This window comes from Ursus maritimus, unplaced genomic scaffold (assembly GCF_017311325.1).
Source record: "Ursus maritimus isolate PB19 unplaced genomic scaffold, ASM1731132v1 scaffold_8, whole genome shotgun sequence".
Taxonomy (NCBI): domain Eukaryota; kingdom Metazoa; phylum Chordata; class Mammalia; order Carnivora; family Ursidae; genus Ursus; species Ursus maritimus.
The window spans coordinates 43,893,779-43,921,323 of record NW_024426996.1 but is presented as its reverse complement, the minus strand read 5'-3'; the positions used below and the strand labels follow the sequence as shown (position 1 = coordinate 43,921,323).

Below are 27,545 nucleotides of genomic sequence, written 5' to 3'. Positions count from 1 at the left end.
ACTGTCTCTTTGATTTTGGACTTCTGGCCTCCTGCACTGTGAGAGAATAAATTTCTGTTGTTTCAAGCCATTCTGTTTGTGGTAATTTGCTATGGTAGCCCAAGAAAACTAATACCAGCATCTACAATGTGGCTAGGCATGCCCATCCGAGGTTACAGCAGTAAACAAAACTGCACTCCTGCCCTCGTGGAGCTTACATTCTAATGAAGGAGATGAGACAATAAACAAATGCATAATACATTAACAGGTACTGTTTCATGCTATGAAGAAAAAATACTGTAGGATAGAGGATGGCCAGATGCTGGTAAAAAGGGAAGGTCTCTCTAAAAGTGTTTTATTTTTTATTTTTAAAGACTTTATTTATTTATTCAACAGAGATAGAGACAGCCAGCGAGAGACGGAACACAAGCAGGGGGAGTAGGAGAGGAAGAAGCAGGCTCATAGTGGAGGAGCCTGATGTGGGGCTCGATCCCATAACGCCAGGATCACGCCCTGAGCCGAAGGCAGACGCTTAACCGCTGTGCCACCCAGGCGCCCCTCTAAAAGTGTTTTAAAGCAAATGAATCTACACTGTGGAATTTCAGGCTGTATGTGAGTAATTCTCCACAGTACCACATAAATACATGCCCCCACATTAACTGAAAAGAAAACTTAGCAAGAGGAGAAGCACGGCAAATAAGAGACCTAAACTTCCTTAACAGACCAAGATTCTGCAATACATGAAAACGGTTTTCCAGGTGGACACCTGGTCTCTTGTCCCTTAAGTTTCTGGAAAGCTGAGGGGTTCTCAGCTCCTCTCTCCCCCCAACCTCCAAATTCAAATCTTTCTAGGGGGTGCGTCTTCCCTCTATGCAGCTCACCAACTTATAAGTAAACTCTAAGGCCCCAGGCCACTCAATACAGAGGACAACTTCACAGACCAGAGAAGAGACATAGCCGCCCCATATCAATTCTAGCTCCAGAGCTTAAACATCTGTCTCACTTCCTAACACCCAGGGATGGGCAAATGTAACAGCTGGAGGAGATGCCCGGGTCATCTGAAATAACATGAAGAGCCAAAAGTGCTTTAGGTCATCTTTAAACATTACCACAGAAACTTACCTGTGTTTAAAATTTTTAACATTCAAAGCCATGAAGTTCAAGCATCAGACTTCTTTGCAAAAAGCAAATGTCTTCAATGTTTTGCTTCAATAAATTTCCTCTGGCAATTTCAGCAGACTCTACCACTTTGTTTGAGATTATCTGAATTTAATTTGGACTTGAATAGTGAAAGTAATTGAAATAGAAACACTAGGCACTGATCAATCCCTGAAAGTTTAAGCTGAAAAACTAAAAATCTCAACATAAATATGCCACAAATTTCAAATAGTAAGCTCATCCAACTTTTACAATGATACAAAGTCAGTAGGAGGATAAGGCCATCACATTCACAATTTTATCTGTGTGTTCCTAAGTGGCTATTTGGTAACTTTTCCAGTCCTTCTCAAATTGGTTCAGATTGAAGCAAGAAAAGGCCCAAATATACTGCTTTATTTCCCTCAGAACAAATTCACGTATTTAGGCCAAATTGAACTTCATTTTGACCTTAAAAAACTTATTTCCTCTACCCTGTCTCAGTCATTCCCCTTCCACTCATCACACAGCAGTCGCTGCAGCTTCCTCACACCTGCCACTCATTCAAGGGCATCTAAGGGCGGTGGGGAACTGGAGCCCAGCATCGGCAGCACCTCCAGCCTGGGCCGCCTCCGAACCCACCTTCCTCCCCTGCCCCTTACAGCCTCGTCTCCAGCAGCAGCCAGCAGCCAGCAGCCAGTCATCTTAACAACAGCAACTATTCCCCCACTTACAACCTTCCAACGCCGCCCACTGTGACTGGAATAAACCCTAATTCCTCACCATGGTCTATCGGGCTTAGGGAGTTGGTACCTGCTACTTTCCCTCCCCTTACACTGGCTCATGGACTTTTCCCTCAGATCTTCAAATGAAGTCATTCAGGTCACAGCTCGGATGTCCCCATCTCAGCGGGACTTTCCCAATCTAAAGCAGCCAGTGAACTTTCACCCCCTTTTTCATCACTTTTTGTACCGTTTCATTTTTTAACACCACTTATCACACATGAAAGAATGTCTATTTTATTGAGTACCTATTTCCTGCCTGCCTTCTTCCACTCCTTAGCATCTCCCCAAGAGAAAGGATCACAGTTATCTCTAGTACCTACAAAGTACCCATCACACAGGAACTTATCTGTTGATTAAATAGTGTGTGACTTTACATAAATTAATGAAGCAAATAAAGGACAGTAAACAGCTTAATTTATTGTTCATTCAATCAATCTCCTTCCTCTGCTCACTAAATTCTCCCCCACAAATTAGAAAGAAAACTAGCCAGAACAGAAGCCCAACAAACAGATAGAAAATAGGCTTCAGGCTTGTTTATTAGGCTGAGATTCTGAGATACATGAAAATAGCTCCCCAGGTAGACACCTAGTCGTTCAGTCTTTAATATTCATTTTAGAGTAAGGAAATGACTTGAGTGTAGCACTCTAATTTAGAGCTCCGAAACACCAACCCAGGTACTCTAACATTGAGAAAGGTAAATAAAGAAAAAAAATCTAAAGCAAAACACAAACACCAAATGAAAGGAATGACTGCCCTTTCATTTTAGACACTAGCTAACACTAGATGAATGAATAGAACAGTAAAAAATTTTGCATTAAGGTCAGCAAAATTTAGAAATCCTTCTTTGTACTTGTTTTAAACATACTTCTATACTTCTTGGTGTCTATCAATAATTGTTTTGCATCAAGTATCAGAGATCTTATACAGTGACACTAATACCTAGCTTAAAATTTTAGGCCCCTGAATATTTTAAATAGTAAATATTCTAGGTTACAAATTTAGTATGAAAAATTTTAATGAAAACATTAATCATACAAAAATTAAATAGCAAAACCATTTAAAATGACAATTCAAACAGATTTGGCTTACTGATATTTCTATCAGCTTGTTTTCATAAGAACTGATTATTTCTAGCTGAAATCTACTTACAGGATCATGGTAAGAAGAAATGTGAATAAGTATATAAAGCTCATAAGCCCTGGGCTCAGCATCTATTGCTCAGAAATACCAGTTTTTCTTTTATTATTACCTTGAAAAGACACATACAAGTTTTACAAAACATGCCAAACTTCAGTTAAATGCTTCTTACACAAGAAATAGCCACATGTGAGGAATCTAACCTGGCATTTTTAAAAAAACAATTATATTTTCCTCTGAGGTACCTACTACATAAAGATTTATTTCAATAACTGATAAAAATTCCTCACAAATAAACCAATTTCTGGAATCTAATTATATAGCTTCATGTTACAATTTAAGAGGTCTTTTAGAGAATAATTATTTCAAAGTACAAAGTTACATGATCAAGAAACCATGATCAAGAGAAGTACCTTTTAATAAGTAACCAAAACATTGTGACGTATTCCTTTTACTGCACATATGGCTCAGTTTCATGTTAATTTTGCAAAAGAAAGAAAGAAAGTTGGTTTGAAATAGTAAGTGAAACAACTATGTTAACACAAGGAAACACAGTGAACAACTGACATGTTACCCTGCCACTGGCTATGCCTTATGAGATATTTTACAATTTCAGTCATGCTTTTACTATTAAACAATGTTAGATTGCCACTTCTAGTATGCTAATTAAGATAAAGCTTAACCTTCTGTCCTTCTAACAACAGCTGGAAGAGAATACAGAGATGAATGAGAATACATATGTTCTACAGTATACACTTCCTAATATTCCAGAGTGAACAACTTATCTAAACCCAATCTGAGGTATATGAACAGATCAAACTTTTTTAAGCCACATCATGGGCTATGTACCATGCAAACACTAAAACCACAACTGTACATGCTGAAAGGAGATAATATTTGTATTTCTGCCATAGCGTTAGCTCCACTGCCACTTCATCTCTTTTCCTGTTCTTCTTCCGACGACCTTTCAGTCTGTTTTCAAAAGCCTCCAGTTCAGCCTAAATCAAAAACCAAAACAGTATCATTTTTATTAAATTCGATACATACAGTGACTTGAAATTTTCCACTCAGATGAAAATAAATCAATGTGCCAAATGTTTTAATAGTAATGGTATATGGTAAGTATTTTGATTTGATTTTTTTTTTTTTTAAACTCCATTACGGACTGTATTCAACAAATTCAGAGTTTAGGTAAGCAGAAAGGGAAATGAGGAGTAACAAAAGAGATTATTTCAGACCGTAAGCCTAACTTTGACACTACTTATTTATTTATTTTTAGTTCTTTGTTTAAAGGTTTTATTTATTTGAAGAGAGAGTGAGAGCACAAGTGGGGGTGGTGGGTGGGGAGGCAGGCGGGGAGGAGCAGAGGGAGAGGGAGAAGCAGACTCCCTGCTGAGCAGGGAGCCTGATGACAATGACAACCAGGAGGCTGGATCCCAGGACCCTGAGATCGAGACCTGAGCCGAAGGCAGATGCTTCTTAACCAACTGAGCCACCCAGGCTCCCCGATACTATTTAATATAGAAACATCTGATTAAATCAGGGTGCCCTAAATATAGACATTAATTTTATACTTCAACACCATTTATCTATTGAGTGTCTCTAATATACAGCTTCTAGCAAGTGCTAAGAAATGTCCAGTGAGAATAAAAATACCTATAATTCTAGTTTTTTACAATGCTGATAATAAACATTAATGGCTTGTATGAAAGAAATTCAAGTGAGTAGGGAAAAAAACTGCCAGATTATCTTTATCAAGTGTATTTAAAAACCGAGTAGAAATTCTTCAGGGGAAAAATCCTTCATGCTTTAAATTAAAATGACAATTTTAGAAAGTAGAATTATATAAAAACTGGTCCTAAAAAAGGATAACTGGATGATACTTATTATAAAATGTGGATTCTTATTCTGTTAAGAACTTACTTAACTGTGTACAGGATAACGTAACATGACACACTACAGTGCATTTTAACTAAAACATGATAGTCATTAACTAAAATATATATGTAATATCCATGCAAGATTCTGTAATTGTTTATTTAACAGAAGGAAATATAAGTTAACCCTTGAGCAATGTAGGGGTCAGGGCTGCTGACCCCACACACAGTCAAAAATCCACATATAACTTTTGACTCCCCAAAAAGTTAACTACCAATAGCCCACTGTTGACCAGAAGCCTTACGGATAACAGTGGATTAACACATATTCTGTATGTTGTATGTCTCATACACTGTAGTCTTACAATAAAGTCAGCTAGAGAAAAGAAAATGTTACTAAGAAAACCATAAGGAAGAGAAAATACATTTACAGGACTGTACTATAGATAGTGAAAAGAAGCTACATGTAAGTGGACCCTCACAGCTTAAACAGATTAAACCTGTGTTGTTTAAGGGTCAACTGTACAAACTTCAGTTAATACACCCACTACTTTGCCCATAAACCACATTTGAAGATGCCCTAATCCTATACTTAATTTAACACAAAGTAGGATTCTTCAATGAACCAAAACGTCAGAATATTCTCAAGTTGTGGCTGAAATGGAGAACAAGATCAAAATACATTAAAAGCAGCCAAACTTAAGAACTGACAGAGTAAAATAACTAATGCTTTAATAATGACCCACAGTCATCATTTATAGTTTAAATTATGTTCCATACACTCTGTTTAAAAGGTCAGTAATTAGAGAATATATTTAAAATTTCCATCGAAATGGTTTATAAAAAGGGGAAGAAGGTTTACCCTAAACTATTCCTAATAAATTAATCTCCCAGGATTCCAGTCAGCGCATGTTTTAGTGTAATAGCTCTGATAACTTATTTTGGAATATTAGGCAAATCAACTTCATACAACCATATAACATCAGAGGTCATTTTAGCCCACCTTTATTGTTACCTAAATTGTTTCCAGCGTCCTCCCCGAAAGTCATACAAATGTTAATTTCCTCATTCAAAAGGCAGTAGTTTGCATATAATATACTCTTCTTGCTAAGTATAAACATCTCAAAATGTAAACTGACAAATAATTATATGTCACTATTAGAAAGTTAAACCACTCTTTGGTGTATATGAGCAATATGGTACTTGAGCAAATGGGATATCAGGAATGTAGTTGTTATCTGCTATATAGCAAAGAACAGATAATAATCCTGCATTTAAGAATCTAAAAGGGAAATAAGGCAATATAAAGTAAATGCACTGATTAGTAAACAACACTCATTTTTACAGACAATCTGCAACTCAGCAAAACAGAACTCGAATACTTTTAGGTCAGTGAAGACAGGGGCTCCAAGAGATGCCTTAAAATGGATGCTGCCCCACGCCAATCCCCACCCGCCAACCGAGGAGGAGTTAAAACTCTTACCACTAGAGAATGGATGAGCCTGGAAAGGAAGTCAATTGGGGAGTATACAAAATATCTGGGAATATACAAGATTTCATGCCTCTTCAGAGGTTCAGTATACGTGAACTGAAGTAACTGAGTAAGTGAGTAAAGTAAGGCTAATTTTTGTTTTGTGGGAACTATATTATTTTCAGTCCAGGGAACAGTTGACGGGCTCCAGGTTTGTATGTGGACTATACCTTGGGTTTGCATAAAAAGTAACAACGATACAAAGAGACATAAACATTTTGTTTAGCTACCTGTTGTCTTCGTTTTTCCTCTTCAAGAGCAGCTTTGGCTTCTGCTTCTTTTATCTGTTTATAGACATTTAAAAGTGAATTAACATTGTAATCATCAAATTTTATTTAGAATTTTAACATCTTCCCACCCAGGATCCACTAACTCATAACAACTTTTGGTAACTTTGTATTGGAAATTACCTGAAGACATGTAAATGTTATACTGAGAAGCGTTACCAAGGTTCTAACAGACTGTGAGGTGACAGGAGGGATAGTGTTATCCTTTATATAAACATTTCAGCTTAACAACTTAATAGATATTAGATCACAATTCAAAGAGTTACAATACTACAAAATGAAATAGTGTTAAAACTGATTTTCGTCTCTTGAGTTACCATACTAAGCCTATAGTAAATTATTAAATACCACTCTTTTTCTAGAGTTAAAATTGACCATTTTCCATAAATGTCCCATCTGGAAGAGAATCCTTAGTGTCAAGCAAAATCAAGAGTTTATTCATTAATTGGATTGATGGAAGGAAATAATGACACTAGAGGTAACCCAAAGAGCAAAGAATTCCAAAATCTTACTTTGTATTATTTTAACCTAACTCTCAGGAGGCTTACACTAACAGTAAGATGAACAACTATGTTCTGGAGAACATACACTAACTGGTACAAAGGTGGAAAAAAGTATACACTAGACAATAAGGAACACACTTGGGGATTCAAAATAGGCCTATAAAACTAGGCTTTCTTGGGGCGTCTGGGTGGCTCAGTCGGTGAAGCATCTTCCTTCAGCTCAGGTCATGATCCCAGGTTCCTGCTCAGCAGGGAGTCTGCTTCTCACTCTCCTCCTGGCTTATGCTCGCTCTCCCTCTCTCTCACTCAAATAAAAAATCTTAAAAAAGAAAAAAACTAGGCTTTCTTATAAAAGCAAAAAAGATGAGATTTTGAGTTCTTTGTAATAAGCACATAAAGTAATGCACAAAATAGGAAAAGGCTGTTAATTAGCACACTAAAAATGACATTTGGGGCACCTGGGTGGCTCAGCTGGTTAAGCATCCAACTCTTGATTTCTCAGGTCATGGTCTCAGGGATGTGAGATCGAGCCCTGTGTAGGTCTATGTGCTCAGTGGGGAGTCTGCTTGAGATTCTCCCTCTCCCTCTGCCCTTCCCCCCTGCCAGTCCCATGCTTGCTTGCACTCTCTCTCTCTAAAATAAATAAATCTTTTAAAAAAATGACATTTAACATGACATTACCTCAGATGCTTTCCGCTTCATTTCCTTGCATGTTGTGTCACATTCTATTGAAATCTGATTTTCACGTACTTTGTTGCACTGCAATTCCTACAAATAACATTTTTTTAAATTTGATATTTTTACCTCAGAGCCCTAACTGTATGCCGTAAAAAAAGTAAAATATCTGACAGCTTAAGGTTGCACATATTATTTAAAAGTCATATTCATGAATATTTAATGATGATATGGTTATAAGCATTAAATGTCTTGATTCAAACAGTGATCATTCCTTTATTTCCTCCTAACTGGATAAAAGTGAATATGATAAAATTTAAAGCATCCACTTAATAATTATTTATTAAAAGCCACTATCAACTTAGCTTCAATTTCTTTTTCATTCTTTATTTTTCTTTATTGTTTTGTGCTATAAAATGCTCCAGAGTAGTGCCACCCAACGCAGCTTTCTGAGACAATAAAAATGTTCTACATCTGTGCTATCCAACGGAGGAACACTAACTACACACAGCTACTGAAAACTCAAAATGTGGCCAGTGAAATCGAGGAACTGAATGTTTACTACTGTTTCATGCTGATTTATTAAAATTCAAATTTAAATAGCAGTACGTGTGCCAACAGGTACATGCAAATGTACTCAACATCGTTAATCACCAAGGAAATGCAAATCTAAACCACAATGAGATAATCAACCCACAACTGTTAGAATAACTATAACTGAAAAGTCAATAGATAACAAGTGTTGACAATATAGGAAAAAAAAAAAAGAAATCTTCTACAGTGTTGGTGTGAATGTAAATTGGTATTGCCAGTATGAAAAACAGTATGGAGGCATCGTAAAAAATTTCAAATAGATCTAGTATGGGTTCTAGCAGTCTTACTCCAGGGTATATATCCAGGAAATGAAGAGTATCTAAGAAATATCTGTGCTCCAATGTTCAGTGCATCATTATTCACAATAGCCAAGATATGGAAACAAGGTATGTGTCCATCAATGGAAAAATGGATGAAGAAAACATGATCTGCCTACTTATCTACCTATAATGGAATATTATTCCGCCATAAAAAAGAAAATCCCGCCATTTAGGGAACATGGACGAACATGGAGCCAATCAGGTAAAGTAAAATAAGACAGATACAGACAAATATTGTATGATCTTACTAATATGTGGAATCTAAAAAATTAGAACTTAGAAAAGCTAAAATGGGAATGGAAATCGCCAGGAGCTAGGGACAAGGTGAAATGTGGAGAAATTGGTCACTGGGTACAAATTTTCAGTGATAAAATGAATAAGTTCTGAGGAATCTAATATATAGCATGCTTGCTATAATACATATTAAATTTGCTAATAGAGTAGAATGTGTTCTCACCACAAAGAAATGGTAACCAGGTAGTAAATGTTAATTAGCTTGATTGCTGTAATCATTTCACAGTGTGTATGTATAGACAATTGTCATGTGTGCATCCTAAATATACACAATTTTTGTCATTGTGCATCAATAAGGCTAAAAAATATTCAAATAAACAGTCATATGTGGCTAATGGCTACCAACTCATGCAGTTCTAGAGAATTTTCTGGACAGCTACAAATTTTCCTCTCAACCATTTAATTTTTTAAAGTTTTAAAATTTTGAAAATTGGTCTAAAGCTTATGTTTGCACTTCATTGCTTCCTTAATGAAACAATAAAAACCTAATCTACTCTTTTCTTGTTGATGTGACAGCAATCCTATAATCAATTTGTGAACCACTCAAATGAGTGGTCCTTATTTTAAAGTCCGAGAATTTGCTTTGTAGATGTTTTATCTACTTTTTTTTGCTGCCAGATATCATTTTTGCTCTAAGTGTACCTATTTGTGTCAATTTCTTTCTTACCACACTCTCAGATACTAATTTTTTTAGTTCAAATTTATCAGAGTTAAGATATATGATCAACAAATTCTATGAGCAAAGTACATTTACTTTAGTGAAAACACTTTACAGCATGGAATTTTATTACTTAGAGGGTTTTTTCTCCACTTTAGTTCTTCATTTTTGGTTGAGGTTGTGATAAACAGAGTCCTCCAACGATAGTCCAGACAAAGGAAAAATAACATATACAAACATTAAAGACAAAAATGAATATTGTGTTGCAGATATTAATTCTATCAGCTTGAAAGAGGGATCCTACCTTTCCTCATCCAAAAGGTACTTACAGAGCAACTATTACACGCAAAGCACTGTGCTAGGGACAGGGGACACAATAAGAGAAATAATATAACAATGTAAGTAGTAAACTAATGTTAATAGCAGCTATTATTTATTAAACATAGCAATCACTGTGCTAAATGCTATATAAGCATTACCTCTTTTATTCCTTCCAATAAATCTATGTATAAACTCTATTTTATGGATGAGAAAACAAGATTACAGACATCCCTAGAATCAAAAAGCTTTTAGTCATGAACCTAGAATAAAGAAAACCAAGGAGAAACAGCATCTAAGTCTTCCCAAGAGAGTCAGGAGAAGGAAGACCTTCCCAAACAAGGAAATGCTTGCCCTGAGTACTAGCAGGATTCTAGTAAATGGAACAGTAAAGGGAAAAAACTTTGCATTTTACAGAAAGAAAGAATGTCTACATTGCCACAGATTAAAGAGTATAGTATATATGTTAAGGCACATAAGTAACAGAGTCACAGGGACGACTGCTAGACAAGCAGGCAAAGGTACCATCACAGATTCCCTTGAATGCCAACTCTATATATGTACACAAGTTTCTTTTATACGCATATTTCTTCCCATAAATGATGAAGAACCACTGAAGAACCTAGATTAGGGAAGTATTATGCTTGGAGGCAAGGAAATCTGTTATGAAGCTGTTATCAAAGTCCAAGAATGAGGTGTTGCCAATTCTAGTGGGTGGCGACTACACTTGGACAGTAACATGAGATGAGAGAAAATCTGACAGATATCTCAGATTATAAGTGGTTTCACTAAGCATTGATTTTCACATAAAGATGGTCCAATTTATGGGCGACTGGGTGGCTCATTCGGTTAAGCATCTGTCCTCGGCTTGGGTCATGGTCCCAGAGTCCTGAGATCGAGTCCCACATTGGGCTCCCTGCTCAGCCCTCTGTCCCTCACCCTTTGCATGCTCTCTCTCAGAAAAATAAATAAAATCTCAAAAAAAAAAAAAAAAAAAAAAAGATGGTCCAATTTAAGTATCTAAAACCTATGGATTCAACTCCAGAAGAGGTCAGGCCTATACATTTAAATTCAGAAGTTATCTACCCCAGGAAGTGATAGTAGGAGCTGTGAAAATAAATGAAAAGCAAAGATCCTCAGTAAAAACAAAAGATTCTCAATAAATATTTGTTGGATGGATGAATACAAGAGTGAATTTAAAGAAAAGAAAAAGACTAGCTTTAGGGGATGACTGTAAGAACATAAAGAAAAAAAAGGAGTTGCAACTTTAACCAAGATAGCAAAAATCAGAGGTGGACAGTGTGAACAGGGAAGTCAAGGAAAATATTCTAAAAAATAAGACCTTAAAAGCAAAAGGCAAAAAGCCAAAGAACTACCAAAACACAAAGAAAATTTTTACATAAAAAAGTATTTTCAATAACTTAAAATATTTACCTTTTTTATTCTTTTACAAGGACATCTAAGTTTTACCTTCTGGTTGCAATTAAAGGGACATTCACCAGGATGACACATCTCTTTGCATCTGTGACCACAAGGAAGCTAAAATAAAACCAAAATAAGGCAATCACATATTTACATTCTAGTAAGACTCTGCAAACTCCCCTTCCTCCAACAACTATTTTAAGAGAGAGTCCATTTATAATAGGGTTAATCAACCCTGGATAATCATCTAATTTTTCAACTTTTTTCTTTTAGATATAAATTATTTTAATTACATAGAAATGTTAAATATTCTCCCCAGTTCCACTCCAAGAGTGTATCTGACATCACTATTATGGCTGGTTATAGGCATGTGACTATGTTCTGGCCAATGGAATATAAGCTTAAGTGCTTTTGTGCCTTAAAGTATTTCAAAAGCACACATCCATGTTCTTCCCTTCCCAGTGTGCTTTAAATGATGACATTTAGAGCAATAATGGAAACCATGTGTCAAAGAGAAGCAGAGCTGCTTGGCTTACTTGGGTTCCTGAATGAATACGTGGAGCACGGTGACAACACATCTACCTTCCCTGTATGGTTATATGAGAAAGAAAGAAAACTTCCTTATCCTTAAGGCATTGTATTGTAATACAACTGCTTAGCCTTTTACTCTAAATCATTTCTCTTTGCCACTACGTCTCAAAACATATTATACAGGTAGCCAAACCAATTCAGTAATTGCTACGATGTCTATGTGCTCCTTGTCTTTACTTATTTACTATCTTCTTATCCTAGTCAAGCTTTCAGATGAAACGTTCTGACCTTCTTTGTATTCAAATCTTATCCAAACTTCAAGAAATGGTTTAAATCACCATAGAAGCATGATAGGAGTTTGGCTATATTTGAACAAATAACAGTAATTATGTAAGAAATACATTTGTAAACTATTGTGACATTGTTTATATGGTCTTAAACTTAAAAAAAAATATTTAGACACCTCGTAGATATCCATCTCTCCAACCAGACTGGGAATAAAAGATACCACTGGTTACTGGTTAAATTCCAAAGTCAGGCTGCTTGGAACTGATGCCCAGCTTCCCTGTTTACCAACTGTGAAACCCTGGGCAAGCCCCTGACTTTTCCGTGCCTCACATATAAAACTGGGAAGAGTAACAGAATTTCATATAGCTGTTATGAGGATTAAATGTGCTCGATATATTTAGCTATTATAATAAAATATTTAGCTATATAAAATAATAAGTTAGTTGAGGGCAGTCTTCTATTTCTTTGTATCTCTTATACTTATTAACAAAGACACCTTATTAATAGTGGACATCTTAATAAACATCTGAATTCTCCAACTTTTGATCTTTATGATTCAGTAGATTGATCCAACTATTAACTCTACTCACTTGAAAAAAATTCACAAGTTTTTTCCATTGCCTTTAGTGTCTCTCTAGTGTGCAATTAGATTTCTTTTTCTTTCATTTTTAGCTGAGACATTCATACCAAAACTAAATTTGGATCACTCAGACTACATTTTCATCAATCCCATCGTAGGGCTGTGCTGCTGGAATGAGTTCCACACTAGCATTCCTGGACCACTTCAGTTTTGTTTCTCTCTACACCTAATGAGGCCCTGAACACTGCTTAATAAGCTCAGTATTCATTCACTATCAAATACACGCCTCACAGGTTTGTTTAAAGTCTTTGTCTCCTCAACTTCATTCCCACCTTCATTCTTGCCAGTGCCTCTAGCCTGACTTCATGAAGAAGACAAATGTTTGGCATCAGCTGGCCACCTAGTCCCTCTTCTTCTCAAAACATGGCTCTGTAGCCTCTTGTTCTTTCTTTAATCTGTGAGGTAATTATATCAGTCATCTTTTCTAAAAGTAACTAACCACTCTACTTTACTTTAAATCAATAATTCTAAAGGGGAAAGTAAATAGGGAAACCTGTCACAGTCAATAAAGATCTTTCTGAAATTACAGAGAATCATGGCTATAATGTTCTATCTTTTCAGTGTGTTGGGGGTTGACGAAAAGCTAAAAACCACTGGTTTGGATGTTATATCTTTCTACCTCCTAAAAGACCTCATGGTCACTCTTCACAATTTCACTACCGTCTTGAAAGTCTCTCTTGTCTCTGGCTGAATCTTCTGCCTTCAAAATGTATCTCTTTTTCCTGAATACTGCATTTGATCCTGTTACCCCACCTAACAATTCTTCCATAAATCTCCACGCCTTTCACCTCCACTGCTAGTAAAAGATACAGAAGACATAAACTGGGATGGCTGCCTGGCTCATTACAATTTTCTCATGGACGTGGCTACGTTATCCATTCCAGTCTCTTGTCTTTTGCTTCCTATGCCAAGGGATCCCTTCAACCTAAGGGGGCCAATCAGATTTTCTCTCCTGATAATCTGAAAACTAAATAGAAAGAGGTGGTGGTTTGAACAGTCATCTCAGGAGAGAGCCCCCTGAGCTCCTGCTAGAAAGCCCCTGGGAGCTGCCCAGATCCTGCCCTTCCTAAAGTTTGCTGTACAGCATTTCCTTCAGAATCTATAAACTGGTCCCCAGTATCCTCCAAATAGATCTTCTTTTTGTGATAAGTTAATTAAACTGATTACTCTAGCTTGCAAGGAGAACTGAAACTCATCCAGAAGTGTAATGTGCTGGTATCCAATACCTGTCCCACAGACAAAAGTAATGCCAATAATCTGGAAAAGGTATTAAAAATCACTAGTAATCAGGAAAATGTAAATTAAAATCATGAGATGTCACAAGACTGGCAAAAATTTAAAACTCTGACAATACCAAGTGTTGACAAGGATATGCCACGACAGGAACTTTAAAATACTGGTGGTAAATTAGAAAATTTACCGACAGTAAATTGTACAACTATTCTGGAAATCCACGACATTAAGTTGAAATTATACATTCCCTGTGACCAAGCAATGGCACTGCTATACGCCTAGAGAAGTCTACACGCACATATATTAGAATGCACAAATAAGAATGTTCATAGCAGTATTTTGGAATTGGAAACAAACTCATAAAATATGAGTTTGGAACTGGAAACAACTCAAATATCTACCCACACTAAAGCAAATACCATAAACCATACTATACTCATACAATGGAAATAAGACTACAGCCACATGCAATAAACATGACAAGCATAATGGACAGCAAACTAAGGTCACAAAAGTTCGTACTTTTCTTGAACTTTTAATATAAAATTAAGCAAACAATATTGTTTTCAGATACAAATATAAGTAGTAAAAACCATAAATAAAAGCAAGGAAATAATTACTATTAAAGGCAGACAGAGGTAACATGTAAGATAGAAGGGGGAACCACAGTCAGACAGGGACTATGGTAGACTTCTGAAATGCAGCAATACTGTATTTTTTGACCTCGGTGAAGCTATGTGGTGTTGACTTTTTAACTATTAGTTAAACTGTCCATATATGTACCATGTACTTTTGAATAAGTAGTAATTTCACTGTTTAAAAAAACCAGATGTGCAAGTGTGTATTATCTCAAAAGTCAGCTTATACAGAGCTGAAAAGTAGTTCCAAAGGAAGCTGATTAAAATGCATAACATATAATGACTTATCTTCCTTACAGACTTCACACCAAAAAATAGAGGTTTTTCTAAAACATCCAACCTTGATATTCATTTAAAGATGAGATGTCCTACTCTTTCCACTCAATGTGGGATGGTTTTCTTCTACTCCACTCAGCCCTTAACGTCATTCTGCTAATACCTGCACATGTCATTTCAAATGCCTTACCAATAACCAATGCTGTCTAGTTCAAAATGTTCCATTTTAATCCCAACAATTAAAAAATCTCTTTAAAAATAATTAAAGAAAGCCTGCAAAACAATATGGATAAAGACCCATCCCATCATCCATAGCTGGCACATACATAGCACTCACCATATGTTAAGACACTACATGTTCTTAACTCATTAATACTCAGCACTCAGACGTGAGTAGTATTATTGCCCCCATTTTATACGTGAACAATTTGAGTTACAGAGACATTAAATAATTTGCTCAAGTAAAAAATAGAAAAGCTTCATAGGGATGATAAAACCAAATTCAGAAATAATTTTTAAAAGTAGAATTATATGCATGGAGCACAGTTTAAAGGAGTTCTTCATGGTATCTTTATATTTTCTTTTTGTTAAATTCAAACCAGTCCAGAAGATATAGACAGTGTATATCAGAGAATCAGTGGAGCTACAAAGATATGTCTATACCACTTCCACAGTTCAGTGTCATTCACATTCAATAAACATTTACCAACTGCCTAATGTGTACAAATAGGGAACAAGGGACTGGATACAAAGATAAATATGACATAGTGCCTGTCCCCAAGAAATCTATTGTATGGGGAAGGGAGAAGAAAGTAAACAAGAATTTAACAATATGTCAGAATTTATCATAATCCCATACCTTAACTCCAAGTACAAGATATCTACTGCAGATTCAAAGTGACACAGTTCTTGGTTGATCCTAAGTACGACTTGATTCTATAGCTTAGTGGGTCTCAAAACTGTGATGCCAGACCAACAATATCACTGTTACATATAAGATTAGAAATGCAAATTCTTGGGCCCCTACTCCAGGCCCTCAAAATCACAGATATTCGGGCAGGGCCCATTAATCTGTTTTAAGAAGCCCTTGAACTGATTGAGAAGTACTGCTGTAGTCTTACTAATGTCCAGAAGCCATAAACTAGAATAAGTTCTATTAGACAAGGATATTCACCTGTCCAATCTTAGACTGTTTCAAACTATAACAGCTACTTGGACTGTTCCCAAACTAAGGCTATTTCTTTCAAGAAAACCCAAGGAGACTCTAGCAATACTAGGGGCTCCAGACTGGCCTAGAATCCAAAAATCATGAGCATGGAAAACAAATCTTTAAATCAACTGATCACTCATCTAGTCCCACCAAATATCGTAACATTATCACAACTGAATCATAGCCAAGGAAATGCTAAACTGCAAATTAGCAATCCCTAAATTTAATTTTATTATCTCTAACTACAATCTCATACCAAGTTACCCAATCAGATTAAAAATATAACATTCTCGGGGCGCCTGGGTGGCTCAGTCGTTAAGCGTCTGCCTTCGGCTCAGGGCGTGATCCCGGCATTATGGGATCGAGCCCCACATCAGGCTCCTCTGCTATGAGCCTGCTTCTCCCTCTCCCACTCCCCCTGCTTGTGTTCCCTCTCTCGCTGGCTGTCTCTCTCTGTCAAATAAATAAAAATATATATATATATATACCATTCTCAACCACTTATTACCTGGAATCTGAATTTGAACAGAAGAAAATTTATTTTAACAAGGAAAAAGTTAGGATTTGAAGAAATCAGAAAATTAAATTTGAACTATCCCAATGCCCTTAGTTACACTTATATAACAAAGACAGGCTTATTAATCATTTATTGCTTGAAATGGTCTCCCTTTTTATAATCTTACATAACTTTGAAAATACTCAAGTTCAAAACAGAAATCCAAAAAAGTGCCCAAAGTTTTAGTTAAAGGAAAATATTGTTAACAAAAAGGTATATCATTAATCAAAGAGCACGACTACTATACTTAAAGCTTTGTCGTCATCTCTCCCTGACTCCAAACAGGATGAGAAACAGTTATGTGCATAAAGACAAAGAACTAAAAGTGGTACTATTAGTACATCTGTAAGTCAAAAGGATTCCTTTATACATGTCCAACCAAATCAAATAACCGTCACTGCCCTACCTCCAACAACAAAAAAGGGAATACTCTGATTTTTAAATTGACCAATTATAGATCGACCACTTTGGTTTCTCAGATTATCACCCAGATAAATCATCAGTTTTTACCTTTACACTCTGAACAATTTTTCTGAACTATTTTTGACACTTTCAGTATAAATACAATGTATATACAAGCATCAGAATCTTCAAAAATAAAACTTTATATATAAGTGCTTTATATTAAAGATAATAATGAATTTAAAGTACACACACACACACACACACACACACACACACACACATCTGCTTTTTAAATAACCTCCTATGGATTTACTGTCTAACTGCCTATGAACCACACAATCCTTCATCTGTTTTAAGGGGGGGAGGGTAAGCATGAGTTCAATACTTCATCACATAAAGTATATAAGCTATCTTTAAAACTGCTTTTAAAAAATCTTCAAAGGGTCATTCCTAGTTCTAATACGCCAAATTTCATAAAGAGATGTACATCTATGGTCAATATATTACATTTTTTACAGACATCAATCACATTTTCCTCTTTGGACCCACATTTCTAGTAGGTTCAGAAAAGACCTGAAATAATAACACCAAGAAGAAAAGAGAAAATCCATGAGAAACAATGCCCAAGAAAGACAACTTAAAAGGTTCTATTAAAGCTTACCTCTTTAGGACACTGATTTTTGCAACAACTAAGGAGGTTCTTTTCATTTACATCGGCTGTGGTTATTTTTCTAAAAATAAGAGGAAGTTTTGATGACATTCAAACCAAAGTCCATTTTACAGCAAAATCTCTCTAAAAATAATTTCCAACATATCCATAAAATTGTCTTATTTATTTCATTTTTTCTTGAAAAATATTTTAATTATGTATCATCTGTAACAACTGTCTTCAAATCACTCACCTGGTCTGATAACTGAAACCTTCCAGCCCTTTATCTATCACCAACAAATCAAATGCCAAAAGGGCAATCACTGCAAAAAGGAAGTATAAAACCCACACAAAATATCATCTGTGCCTGGCCTTTCTTTAATAGTTCCTGCTATGAAGGAGCATGCGGGTGGCCCAGTCCCTTAAGCATCTGACTCTTGATTTCAGCTCAGGTCATAATCTCAGGATGAGGGAATCAAGCTTCATTCATGTGGGGCTCCATGCTCAGCCCAGAATCTGCTGGAAATTCTCTCTCCCTCTGCCCCTTCCCCCGCTTGCCCTCGTGCACTCTCTCTCAAATAAATGGGTAAAATCTTTTTAAAAAATAGTTTACTATTAACTCCTCCTGTATGGCAATCATTATTCATAACTATCATCTTCCTAAACCTTTTACATAATATTAGAAATATACATTAGGAATATATATTAGAAATATAATTAGGAATAAACTAATTTTCCAACACCTGTATCTTTTATATCTAATTTCTATAGAAGAAATTACATGAAGCATGGGGCGCCTAGGTGGCGCAGTCATTAAGCGTCTGCCTTCGGCTCAGGGCGTGATCCCAGCGTTCTGGGATCGAGCCCCACATCAGGCTCCTCTGTTGGGAGCCTGCTTCTTCCTCTCCCACTCCCCCTGCTTGTGTTCCCTCTCTCACTGGCTGTCTCTGTCAAATAAATAAATAAATAAATAAATAAATAAATAAATAAATAAAATTACATGAAGCAGAAAAGGACTAAAAAAAAGATAATATGAAATAATTCACTGAATTGAAAGTAAATGAAATTATCATAATGAATATTGAGTCTGAAAAATTCTCTATAAAAACATATACTTCATGTTTTTGGAGGGCTTTTAAAAAGAGAATTACTAAGGTATAATACAGAACACAATAATGTACACATTTAAAGTGGAAAATCTGGTAAGACTTGGCATATGTTTACATCCAAGAAACCATCACCACAATCAAGATAACAGACATACCCATCACCCTCAAGTTTCCTGGGTCCCCTTGGAATCTCTTTATATTGCTATTGCAGAAGCTTTTTATTTTGATGAAGTCCCAATAGTTTATGTCTGCTTTTGTTTCTCTTGCCTCAGGAGATGAATCTAGTAAGAAGTTGCTACTGCCAGTGTTAAAGAAGTTACTGCCTATGTTCTCCTCCAAGATATTAATGGATTCCTGACTCACATTTAGATCTTTAATCAATTTTGAATTTATTTTTGTGTATGGTGTGAGAAAGTGGTCCAGTTTCATTCTTTTGCATGTTGCTGTCCAGTTTTCCCAATACCATTTGTTGAAGAGACTACCTTTTTTCCATTGGATATTCCTTCCTGCTCTGTAGAAAATTAACTAGCCATATATTTGTGGGTTCATTTCTGGGTTTTCTATTCTGTTCCCTCGATCTGTGTGTCTATTTTTGTGCTAGTACCATACTGTTTTGATTACCAAAGCTTTGTAATATAACTCGAAGTCTGAAATTGTGATGTCTCTAGCTTTGCTTTTCTTTTTCAAGGTTGCTTTGGCTCTTGGGGGTCTTTTATGGTTCCATACAAATTTTAGGATTGTTTGTTCTAGCTCTGTAAAAAATGCTGGTGGAATTTTAGTAGGGGTTGCATTAAATGGGTAGACTGCTTGGGTAATACAGGCATTTTAACAATATTTGTTCTTCCAATCCTGGCGCATGAGATGTCTTTCCATTTCTTTGTGTCATCTTCAATTTCTTCATCAGTGTTTTATAGTTTTCAGAGCACAGGTCTTTCACCTCTTTGGTTAGGTTTATTCCTAGGTATCTTATGGGTTTTGGTGCAAATGTAAATGGGACTGATTCCTTGATTCCTCCTTCTGCTGTATCATTATTGGCGTATAGAAATGCAAACAGATTTCTGTACATTGATTTTGTATCCTGTGACTTTACTGAATTCATTTATCAGTTCTAGCAGTTTTTTGGTGGATCTCTTGGGTTTTTTCTACAGCATACCATGCCATCTTTAAATAGTGAAAGTCCGACTTCTTCCTTGCCAGTCTGGATGCCTTTTATTTCTTTTTGTTGTCTTATTGCTGTGGCTAGTACTATTTTGAATTAAAAGTGAGGAGAGTGTATATCCCTGTCTTGTTCCTGACCATAGAGGAAAAGCTCTCAGTTTTTCCCCAATAAGGATATTAGCTGTGGGTTTTTCATATATGGCCTTCATCATACTGAGGTATGTTCCCTCCAAGTCTACTCTGTTGAGGGTTTTTATTACGAATGGATGTTGTATTTTGTCAAATGCTTTTTCTGCATCTATTGAAAGGATCATATGGTTCCAATCCTTTCTTCTATTAATGTGGTGTATCATACTGATTGATTTGTGAATATTGAACCATGCTTGCTGCCCAGGAATTAATCCCACTTGATAATGGTGAATGTTTTTTTTTTTTTTAATATTGGATTCAGTTTGCTAGTATTTTATTGAGAATTTCTGCATCTATGTTCATCAGGAATACTGGCCTATAGTTCTCTTTTTTAGTGATATCTTTATCGGTTTTGATATCAGGGTAATGCTGTCCTCACAGAATGAATTTGAAAGTTTTCCTTCCTTTTCTATTTTATGGAATAGTTTGAGAAGAACAGTTATTAACTCCTCTCTAAATGTCTGGTAGAATTTTGTAAAACCATCTGGTCCTGGACTTTATTTTTTTTAAGTTTTTAAAAAAATTATTAACATATAATGTATTATTTGTTTCAGGGGTACAGGTCTGTGATTCATCAGTCTTACACAATACACAATGCTCACCACAACACATGCCCTCCCCAATGTCCATCATGCAGCCACCCCATCCCTCCCACCCACCTCTACTTGGTCCTGGACTTTTGTTTCTGGGGAGTTTTTCGATTACTGATTCAATTTCTTTGCTGGTTACCAGTATGTTCAAGTTTTCTATTTCTTCCCGTTTCGGTTTTGGTAGTTTATATGCTTCTAAGAATGTATCTGTTTCTTCTAGTTGCTCAATTTATTGGCATAGAGTTTTTCATTATACTCTAATTGTTTGTATTTCTGTGATATTGGTTGTTATTGCTCCTCATTTGTGATTTATTTGGGTCCTTTCTCTTTTCGATTAAGTCTGGTTAGAGGTTTATCAATTTTATTAATTTTTTTTCAAAGAACCAGCTCCTTATTTCATTGATCTGTTCTATTTTATTTTCTATATAATTTTTTCTGCTCTAATCTCTATTATTTCCTTCCTTCTGCTGGCTTTAGGCTTCATTTGTTGTTATTTTTCTAGTTCCTTTTCTATTTTTCTAGGTGTAAGGTTAGGTTGGTTATTTGAGATTTTTCTTGCTTCTTGAGGTAGGCCTGTATTGCTATATTCTTCCCTCTTAGGATGGCTTTTGCTACATCCCAAAGGTTTTGGACCATTGTGCTTTCATTTTCATTTGTTTCTATGTATTTTTTTTTTTTTATTTCTCCTTTGGTTTCCTGGTTGACCCATCATTGTTTAATAGCATGTTCTTTAACCTCCATTTATTTGTGGTTTTTCCAGATTTTTTTTCTTGTGGTTGACTTCTAGTTTCATAGCCTTGTGGTCAGAAAAGGTGCATGATATGACTTTAATCTTTTTGTAGTTGTTGAGGCCTCTTTTGTAACCTAATGTATGATCTATTCTGAAGAATGTTCAACGTACCCTTGAAAAGAATGTGTATTCTGCTGAAAAACATACACTTCAAATCCCATAACCTCCACATAACTAGAAGATACAAATTTCTGAATTTTCTACAAATTTCAAAATTACCTTTAAGTAGAAAAATAAATACTAATTCATAGCAGAGCTATTTCTCAAGCTCCCTCAGCAAATCATTTCAGAGAACCAGCAGAGTTCTGGAAAAACTGAGCAGAAAAGAGAAGAGGGCAACTGAGCTAACATCACACCAGAAAGAGAAAGTCCACCCAGATGTGAAAAAGTCTTGATATATCAGAGCACTAACTATGGGAAGAAACTTTAAAAACTGCACAAGAATCAAGGAGCCAATCTTGGAAAGGCAACACTTTGGATAAGAAGGTAAAAAGGTAAAGTCACCCTTTGGAGACTATATGACAAAGGGAAAAAGAAGGAAGAAAGAGAAATTTAGGCCCTGCAAGACCAAAGAAAACCTCTTTCCTCAGTATCACTCATTAAAAAAGCAAAATTGCCCTCTTCACTCTCCCTACCAAAGTTCTAAAGCTAAAGTAGTATATTATTCTTAAAACTTCAACAAAATAATTCTCATATTTAAAAAGAATAAAATTTGACATCTCCAATTTAACAAAACATAAGCCTAGAATATAAATGACAAAAACAAATTTAAGTTAATATTCACAGGCATTTTTCAAAAACTACTTATGTTCAAAAAATCAGAAACAAAGTCATATTTCCAAATTTAACTTCAGGAAAATACACTTGCAAAGAGCCCACTTTACAAACTTGGGTGACTGGAGCTCAACAAGTTAGTAAATTATGTTATAGAAAATAATGGGGATTTTTTTCCCCCTCCACATAATCCACAAGCAAAAACATGCATTTTATAAGTGTACATTTTTTAAATAAAGAAAATATAGAAATCATAGCCTAGTATGACAAATGCCATAACAGCTACATTTGTAAAAGTCTATAATTTAAAAATTATGCCTCAGTAACTATGTGCACATCAACTTTTCATCCAACAAAATTCTAGTTTGACACTGTTACTTGAGCAATCTGCTATAGGAATGTTTCTATATTTTTTAAAGCAGTGATACAACTTTTTTCCTTAAAAAATCTTATACAGAATCCCCAAATGGAAAAAAAAAAGCATAATTGTCTTTGAAATCAGAGTTAAGTATCTAGAAGGTGAAGTGTTCTACATTTCTTTCTACATTTCAGGTCTCTCTCCTGGAAAATCTAGGCTTCTAGCATCTACAGGCGACACCGAACAATATTCCTTAAAGTACTCTTTATAGGGTTCTGAATCATAAAAAGATACTGGTTAAAAATAATTATAGTAAAACAAGAATATTTCTTCAGTCCACTTACCTACATTCCACATATAGGCTTGTGATCTTGCAGTGACATTTTATTCTAAGCATCTGAACACAAGGAGGACATTCTCCAGGATGACACGGCAAAACACATGGATGGGGACAACCCAGGGGCCGTGATTTAGAGCACCCTTCTTCACACCGAAGGCATTCTGGGCCAGCCTGATAGGTAGTAAGGAAATAAATAATCTAAGTACAGAAGTCTAACATTTCTATACATTAAAATTATAAAATTTACGTATCCCATTAAAAAAAAGTACTTTTGCAGCTCTTAGGCATACAGTTAATAAAATGATGCATGCTTTCACTCTTTTAAAAATATTTAAAATGAAAAAAATACATATTCAAAATGAAGAACAGCAAGATTATCAATATGACCACTATTCACAAAGATTTTTATGTCTACAAAAATCAAACTGCCTCATCTTGAAATTATACTTGATTACAAGTATTCCCACTAAAAATGTAAATTACTTCCTAAAGAATAGTCCGTAGCAGAAAAAAAACAAAACGTTGTAAATTCATTTCCAGCCAACAAACATGATCACCACCAAACTAAAGAAATCAACATTCTGTTAATACATAAATAAAAATTCCCAAAGCATTCAATGTTCTGGAGATACTGCTCTCATCTTGCCAAAGAGAAACATGCATAGAGGGGAAAAAGGAGAATGACCAGCAGCTTATGTTTTAATGCACTTCAGTGGACCAAAATTATGTCACATTTACAAATAAATGTACCTCAGTGTAACTCAACTCTAGTAATTTAATAATTTAACTACCATCTACCTACTAACGAAATTTAAAAATTGTTATTGCAGGCTATTATTTATCTTCACATGTCATATGTGAGATAAAGAAAGCTACAGACATGAACACTAAGTCTTAAAGTTTAAAAATTTTGTTATCATTCCGAAGTATAGCCATGATTACAAGAGTGATTACGTCAATAAAAATCTAAGCTATTTTTTTTTAAAGATTTTATTTATTTATTTGACAGAGATAGAGACAGCCAGCGAGAGAGGGAACACAAGCAGGGGGAGTAGGAGAGGAAGAAGCAGGCTCATAGCGGAGGAGCCTGATGTGGGGCTCGATCCCACAACGCCAGGATCACGCCCTGAGCCGAAGGCAGATGCTTAACCGCTGTGCCACCCAGGCGCCCCAAATCTAAGCTATTTTTGACATATAGGATTAAAAAGGAAAAGTGTTTCAATTATGAAACATTCTTCTATAAAGAATTCCTATTTTTTATTTTTAAAAGTATATTCATTTATTCTACACACTTTCAGCATCATATGCCAGGAATTATTCACACGCTGGGAATATGGAAAATGGGAGAGATCCCTGACCTAAGAAACTAAAATTTAAATGGGGGAGGTAAAGAATGTAAGAGAATGTCTTCAAAAATACTCTGAAAAAAGATAAAGCAGGTTAACAGGAACAATAAGATGGAAGCCTATCTGATAAAGCTCATGTTTGAACAGAACATATAAAGGAGAGAGCCATAAGAATGTAGAGTCCCAGAGAAAAGAACACTAAGTGTAAGGGCTCTGATGTAGAACAAATTTGGAATATTCCAAAAATAGCAAGAACAGAAGTAGAAATGAGCAAGTGAGTGATGAGTGAAGAGATGGGAAAGGTAGTCAGAAGTTAGATCATTATAAAGCCTTATAGGCCGTCACAAGGCACTTGGATTTTATCCTGAGAGTAACTGAAAGCTACTGATGGGTTTTGAGCAGGGAGATGACACAACTGACTTTTTTTTTTTTTTTTACTTATGTTTTTAAAAGATGAATCTAGCTGATACAGTAAGATAAAAGTGGGAGTAGAGAAGTTGTCTGGGAGACTACTACAGGCATCTCTAGGGAAGAGATGATGGAGGCCTGGATGAGGATGTTAGTGGTAGAGGTTATAAGAAATGGTCAGATTCAGGGGTGTAATTTGAAGATAAACCTGACAAGGTATGTTGTGAGACAAGGATAATGAAGAAAGAAATCAAGCAATGTTCCTGTCTTTCATCTGCAGAATGGGGTAAAACTGGTAATACAACTTTCTGAAATGGGAAAGACTAGGAGAAAGATAGGCAATGGATGTCAAAATATGCAAATATAATCAAAGATGACACAGTCTGTTTCACTTGTTTTTTCCTGGCTATACGGCACACCTGCAATAATCTTTCACTTAAATAACATGAACAGAAGAACATACTGGGCTGGGAGTAAGACATCAGCGATACTACTACTTTCTGATTACTACTCTCCTGTTATAGGATCATGAACAAGTCACTTGACAACCTTCAATTTCCCTATCTGCAAACGAAGAATTATACTGATGATATGAGGCTCCTTCCTTCCAATTATGAGGGAAAAAAATCACTAAATCTGTACTTGCTAAGCTATCTTCTTGGATCACTTCCAATATCAAGTTCTAGATTCTAGAAGAAACTATCTTAATTCAGAAATACAGCATGCCTGCTTGCCAAATATCTTATACGTTCTCCTTTAAAAAAGAGAAAACAAATTTTAACCCAGGGAGCAATACTGGGATAATCCACAATAATTCCCCAATCAGTCATATCAGCTTTTACAATGAGTTTTTTCTGATTCATCGGACATCTGGAAATCCAGGGCAGACAGCAATCCTGTCTCCCTGCTCATAAGCAATGAGATGATGAGAAGGAAAGCAGAATAAACATTTGGGTTACTACTACAAACTGGAAAATAAATCTTGATAAGTAAAATTCTTTTTTTCCCGTTTTATTAACATGTATTTGACATTTTGTAAATTTAAGGTGTTCAACATTTACATATTGTCATAAGATTGTCATTGTACTGATAATTAGTACTCTATCACATTACAAAATTATCCCTTGTTTTTAATGGCTGGAACAATTAAGTTCCAACCTCTTAGCAAGTTTGATGATTATAACAAAATTCTTTTTTTTTTTAATCAATGAAACATCACACATCACACACATTGCCATTAACAGTGATTCTCAGACATTTTTGTGCATGATCAATCACTTAGCAATCGTTAAAATACTGCGATGAGACCTGAGGTTTTGCATTTCCAACAAGATTACAGGTGATGCCCATCACAGAGACAACACTTCGGAGCAAGGGTCTGTCACATATGTAATTATATAAGAAATATATGTGCCTATGTGTGATTATGTACATATATTTTCTTTTTTTATTTATTTTTGGTACAGATTTTTCCCAAAGAGAAAAGACTATCTTCATTATTTCTTCTTTCAGTCACTCAAAAATATTTGTGCCCAGGTTTGCTTGGGAAATACACACACTTCATTTGCCACCAGCCTCACACCTTTCCCCAGTTAACCACTGTTCCACTCACTCCAGTCAATGAGTTAGACAATAGGGATATATTGTTGCTAATGGTACCAATCAGAGGCAGTGCCTGTAAGAATAGCCTTGATTGGACTGAGATCTGCCGGTAAAGCCAGGGAAAGAGACCAGAATAGAGATAAGAAAGCAGAAGAGTTTTGATTCCAGTCAATTCAATAAACACTTTTAAGTACCTGCTATGTTGTAGGCTCTGTGCTACAATTCAAGGTAGAAACTACATTAGTAATTCCAGAGCCATTTGGGTCAAGAGAGACATACAAGGAGATCTTCTCCAGTGGGTCTCAATGGAGAGATTACAGTAAAGAATTTATTTTAAAGAGTTTACGAATTATCTCATTTTTAATATATAAATTAGAACAACTGCAAAGTTATCCCCCAAATAATGTAATTTTCACTCACTTGCACTGCATCAGCCTTCCTTGAGTGGGAGATAAAGATGGACTTGTAGCTAAATTAAGGAGAACTGCACATAACTTATAACCCATATTTTACCACAGCCACTGCCCATGAAGCAATACTGGGATAATCCAAGATAATTCCCCAACCAGTGTCGTATCAGCTCTTGAAGTGAGTTTCTTCCCAACTCATTTGATGTTCTAGAAATCCAGAGGAGGAAAGCCATACAGCAGCTATAATCTCATGAGTTAAAGTGGTTTTGAATTATTAAATTAGTATGATTTTATAATTCCAATATCTTTTTCATTTTATGATGCATACATTTTTATTAAGGATCAAAGCATGGACTGATGAAGAAATTATAAGGAATATATTAACATGTCTGCACATAAGCAAGAATGACACTACGGATGCTTAGGTTATCATGCTTTATAATCACCAAATCAAAGACCAAAAAAACAAAAATGCAAGTGAAATTTTCAAAAACATACAATTCATATTAATAGCTTAAACATTAGTAAATT

At 35.5% G+C, this 27,545-nt stretch overlaps 1 protein-coding gene across 3 annotated transcripts in view; it reads right to left on the bottom strand.

The window, feature by feature from the left end:
* Positions 1-2,295: 2,295 nt before the first annotated feature.
* NFXL1 (nuclear transcription factor, X-box binding like 1) overlaps positions 2,296-27,545 on the bottom strand; it is a 70,582-nt gene continuing 45,332 nt past the window's right edge. For all 3 annotated transcript variants that reach the window (XM_008701452.2, XM_040625281.1, XM_040625282.1), the window contains 6 exons: positions 23,253-23,419; positions 17,953-18,022; positions 11,527-11,631; positions 7,915-8,001; positions 6,674-6,727; positions 2,296-4,033 (listed from right to left, as the gene is read on the bottom strand). In XM_008701452.2, the coding sequence (XP_008699674.1) occupies positions 3,860-4,033; positions 6,674-6,727; positions 7,915-8,001; positions 11,527-11,631; positions 17,953-18,022; positions 23,253-23,419 (657 nt within the window). In that variant the 3' untranslated portion in view covers positions 2,296-3,859. The remainder of the gene's footprint in view (positions 4,034-6,673; positions 6,728-7,914; positions 8,002-11,526; positions 11,632-17,952; positions 18,023-23,252; positions 23,420-27,545) is intronic.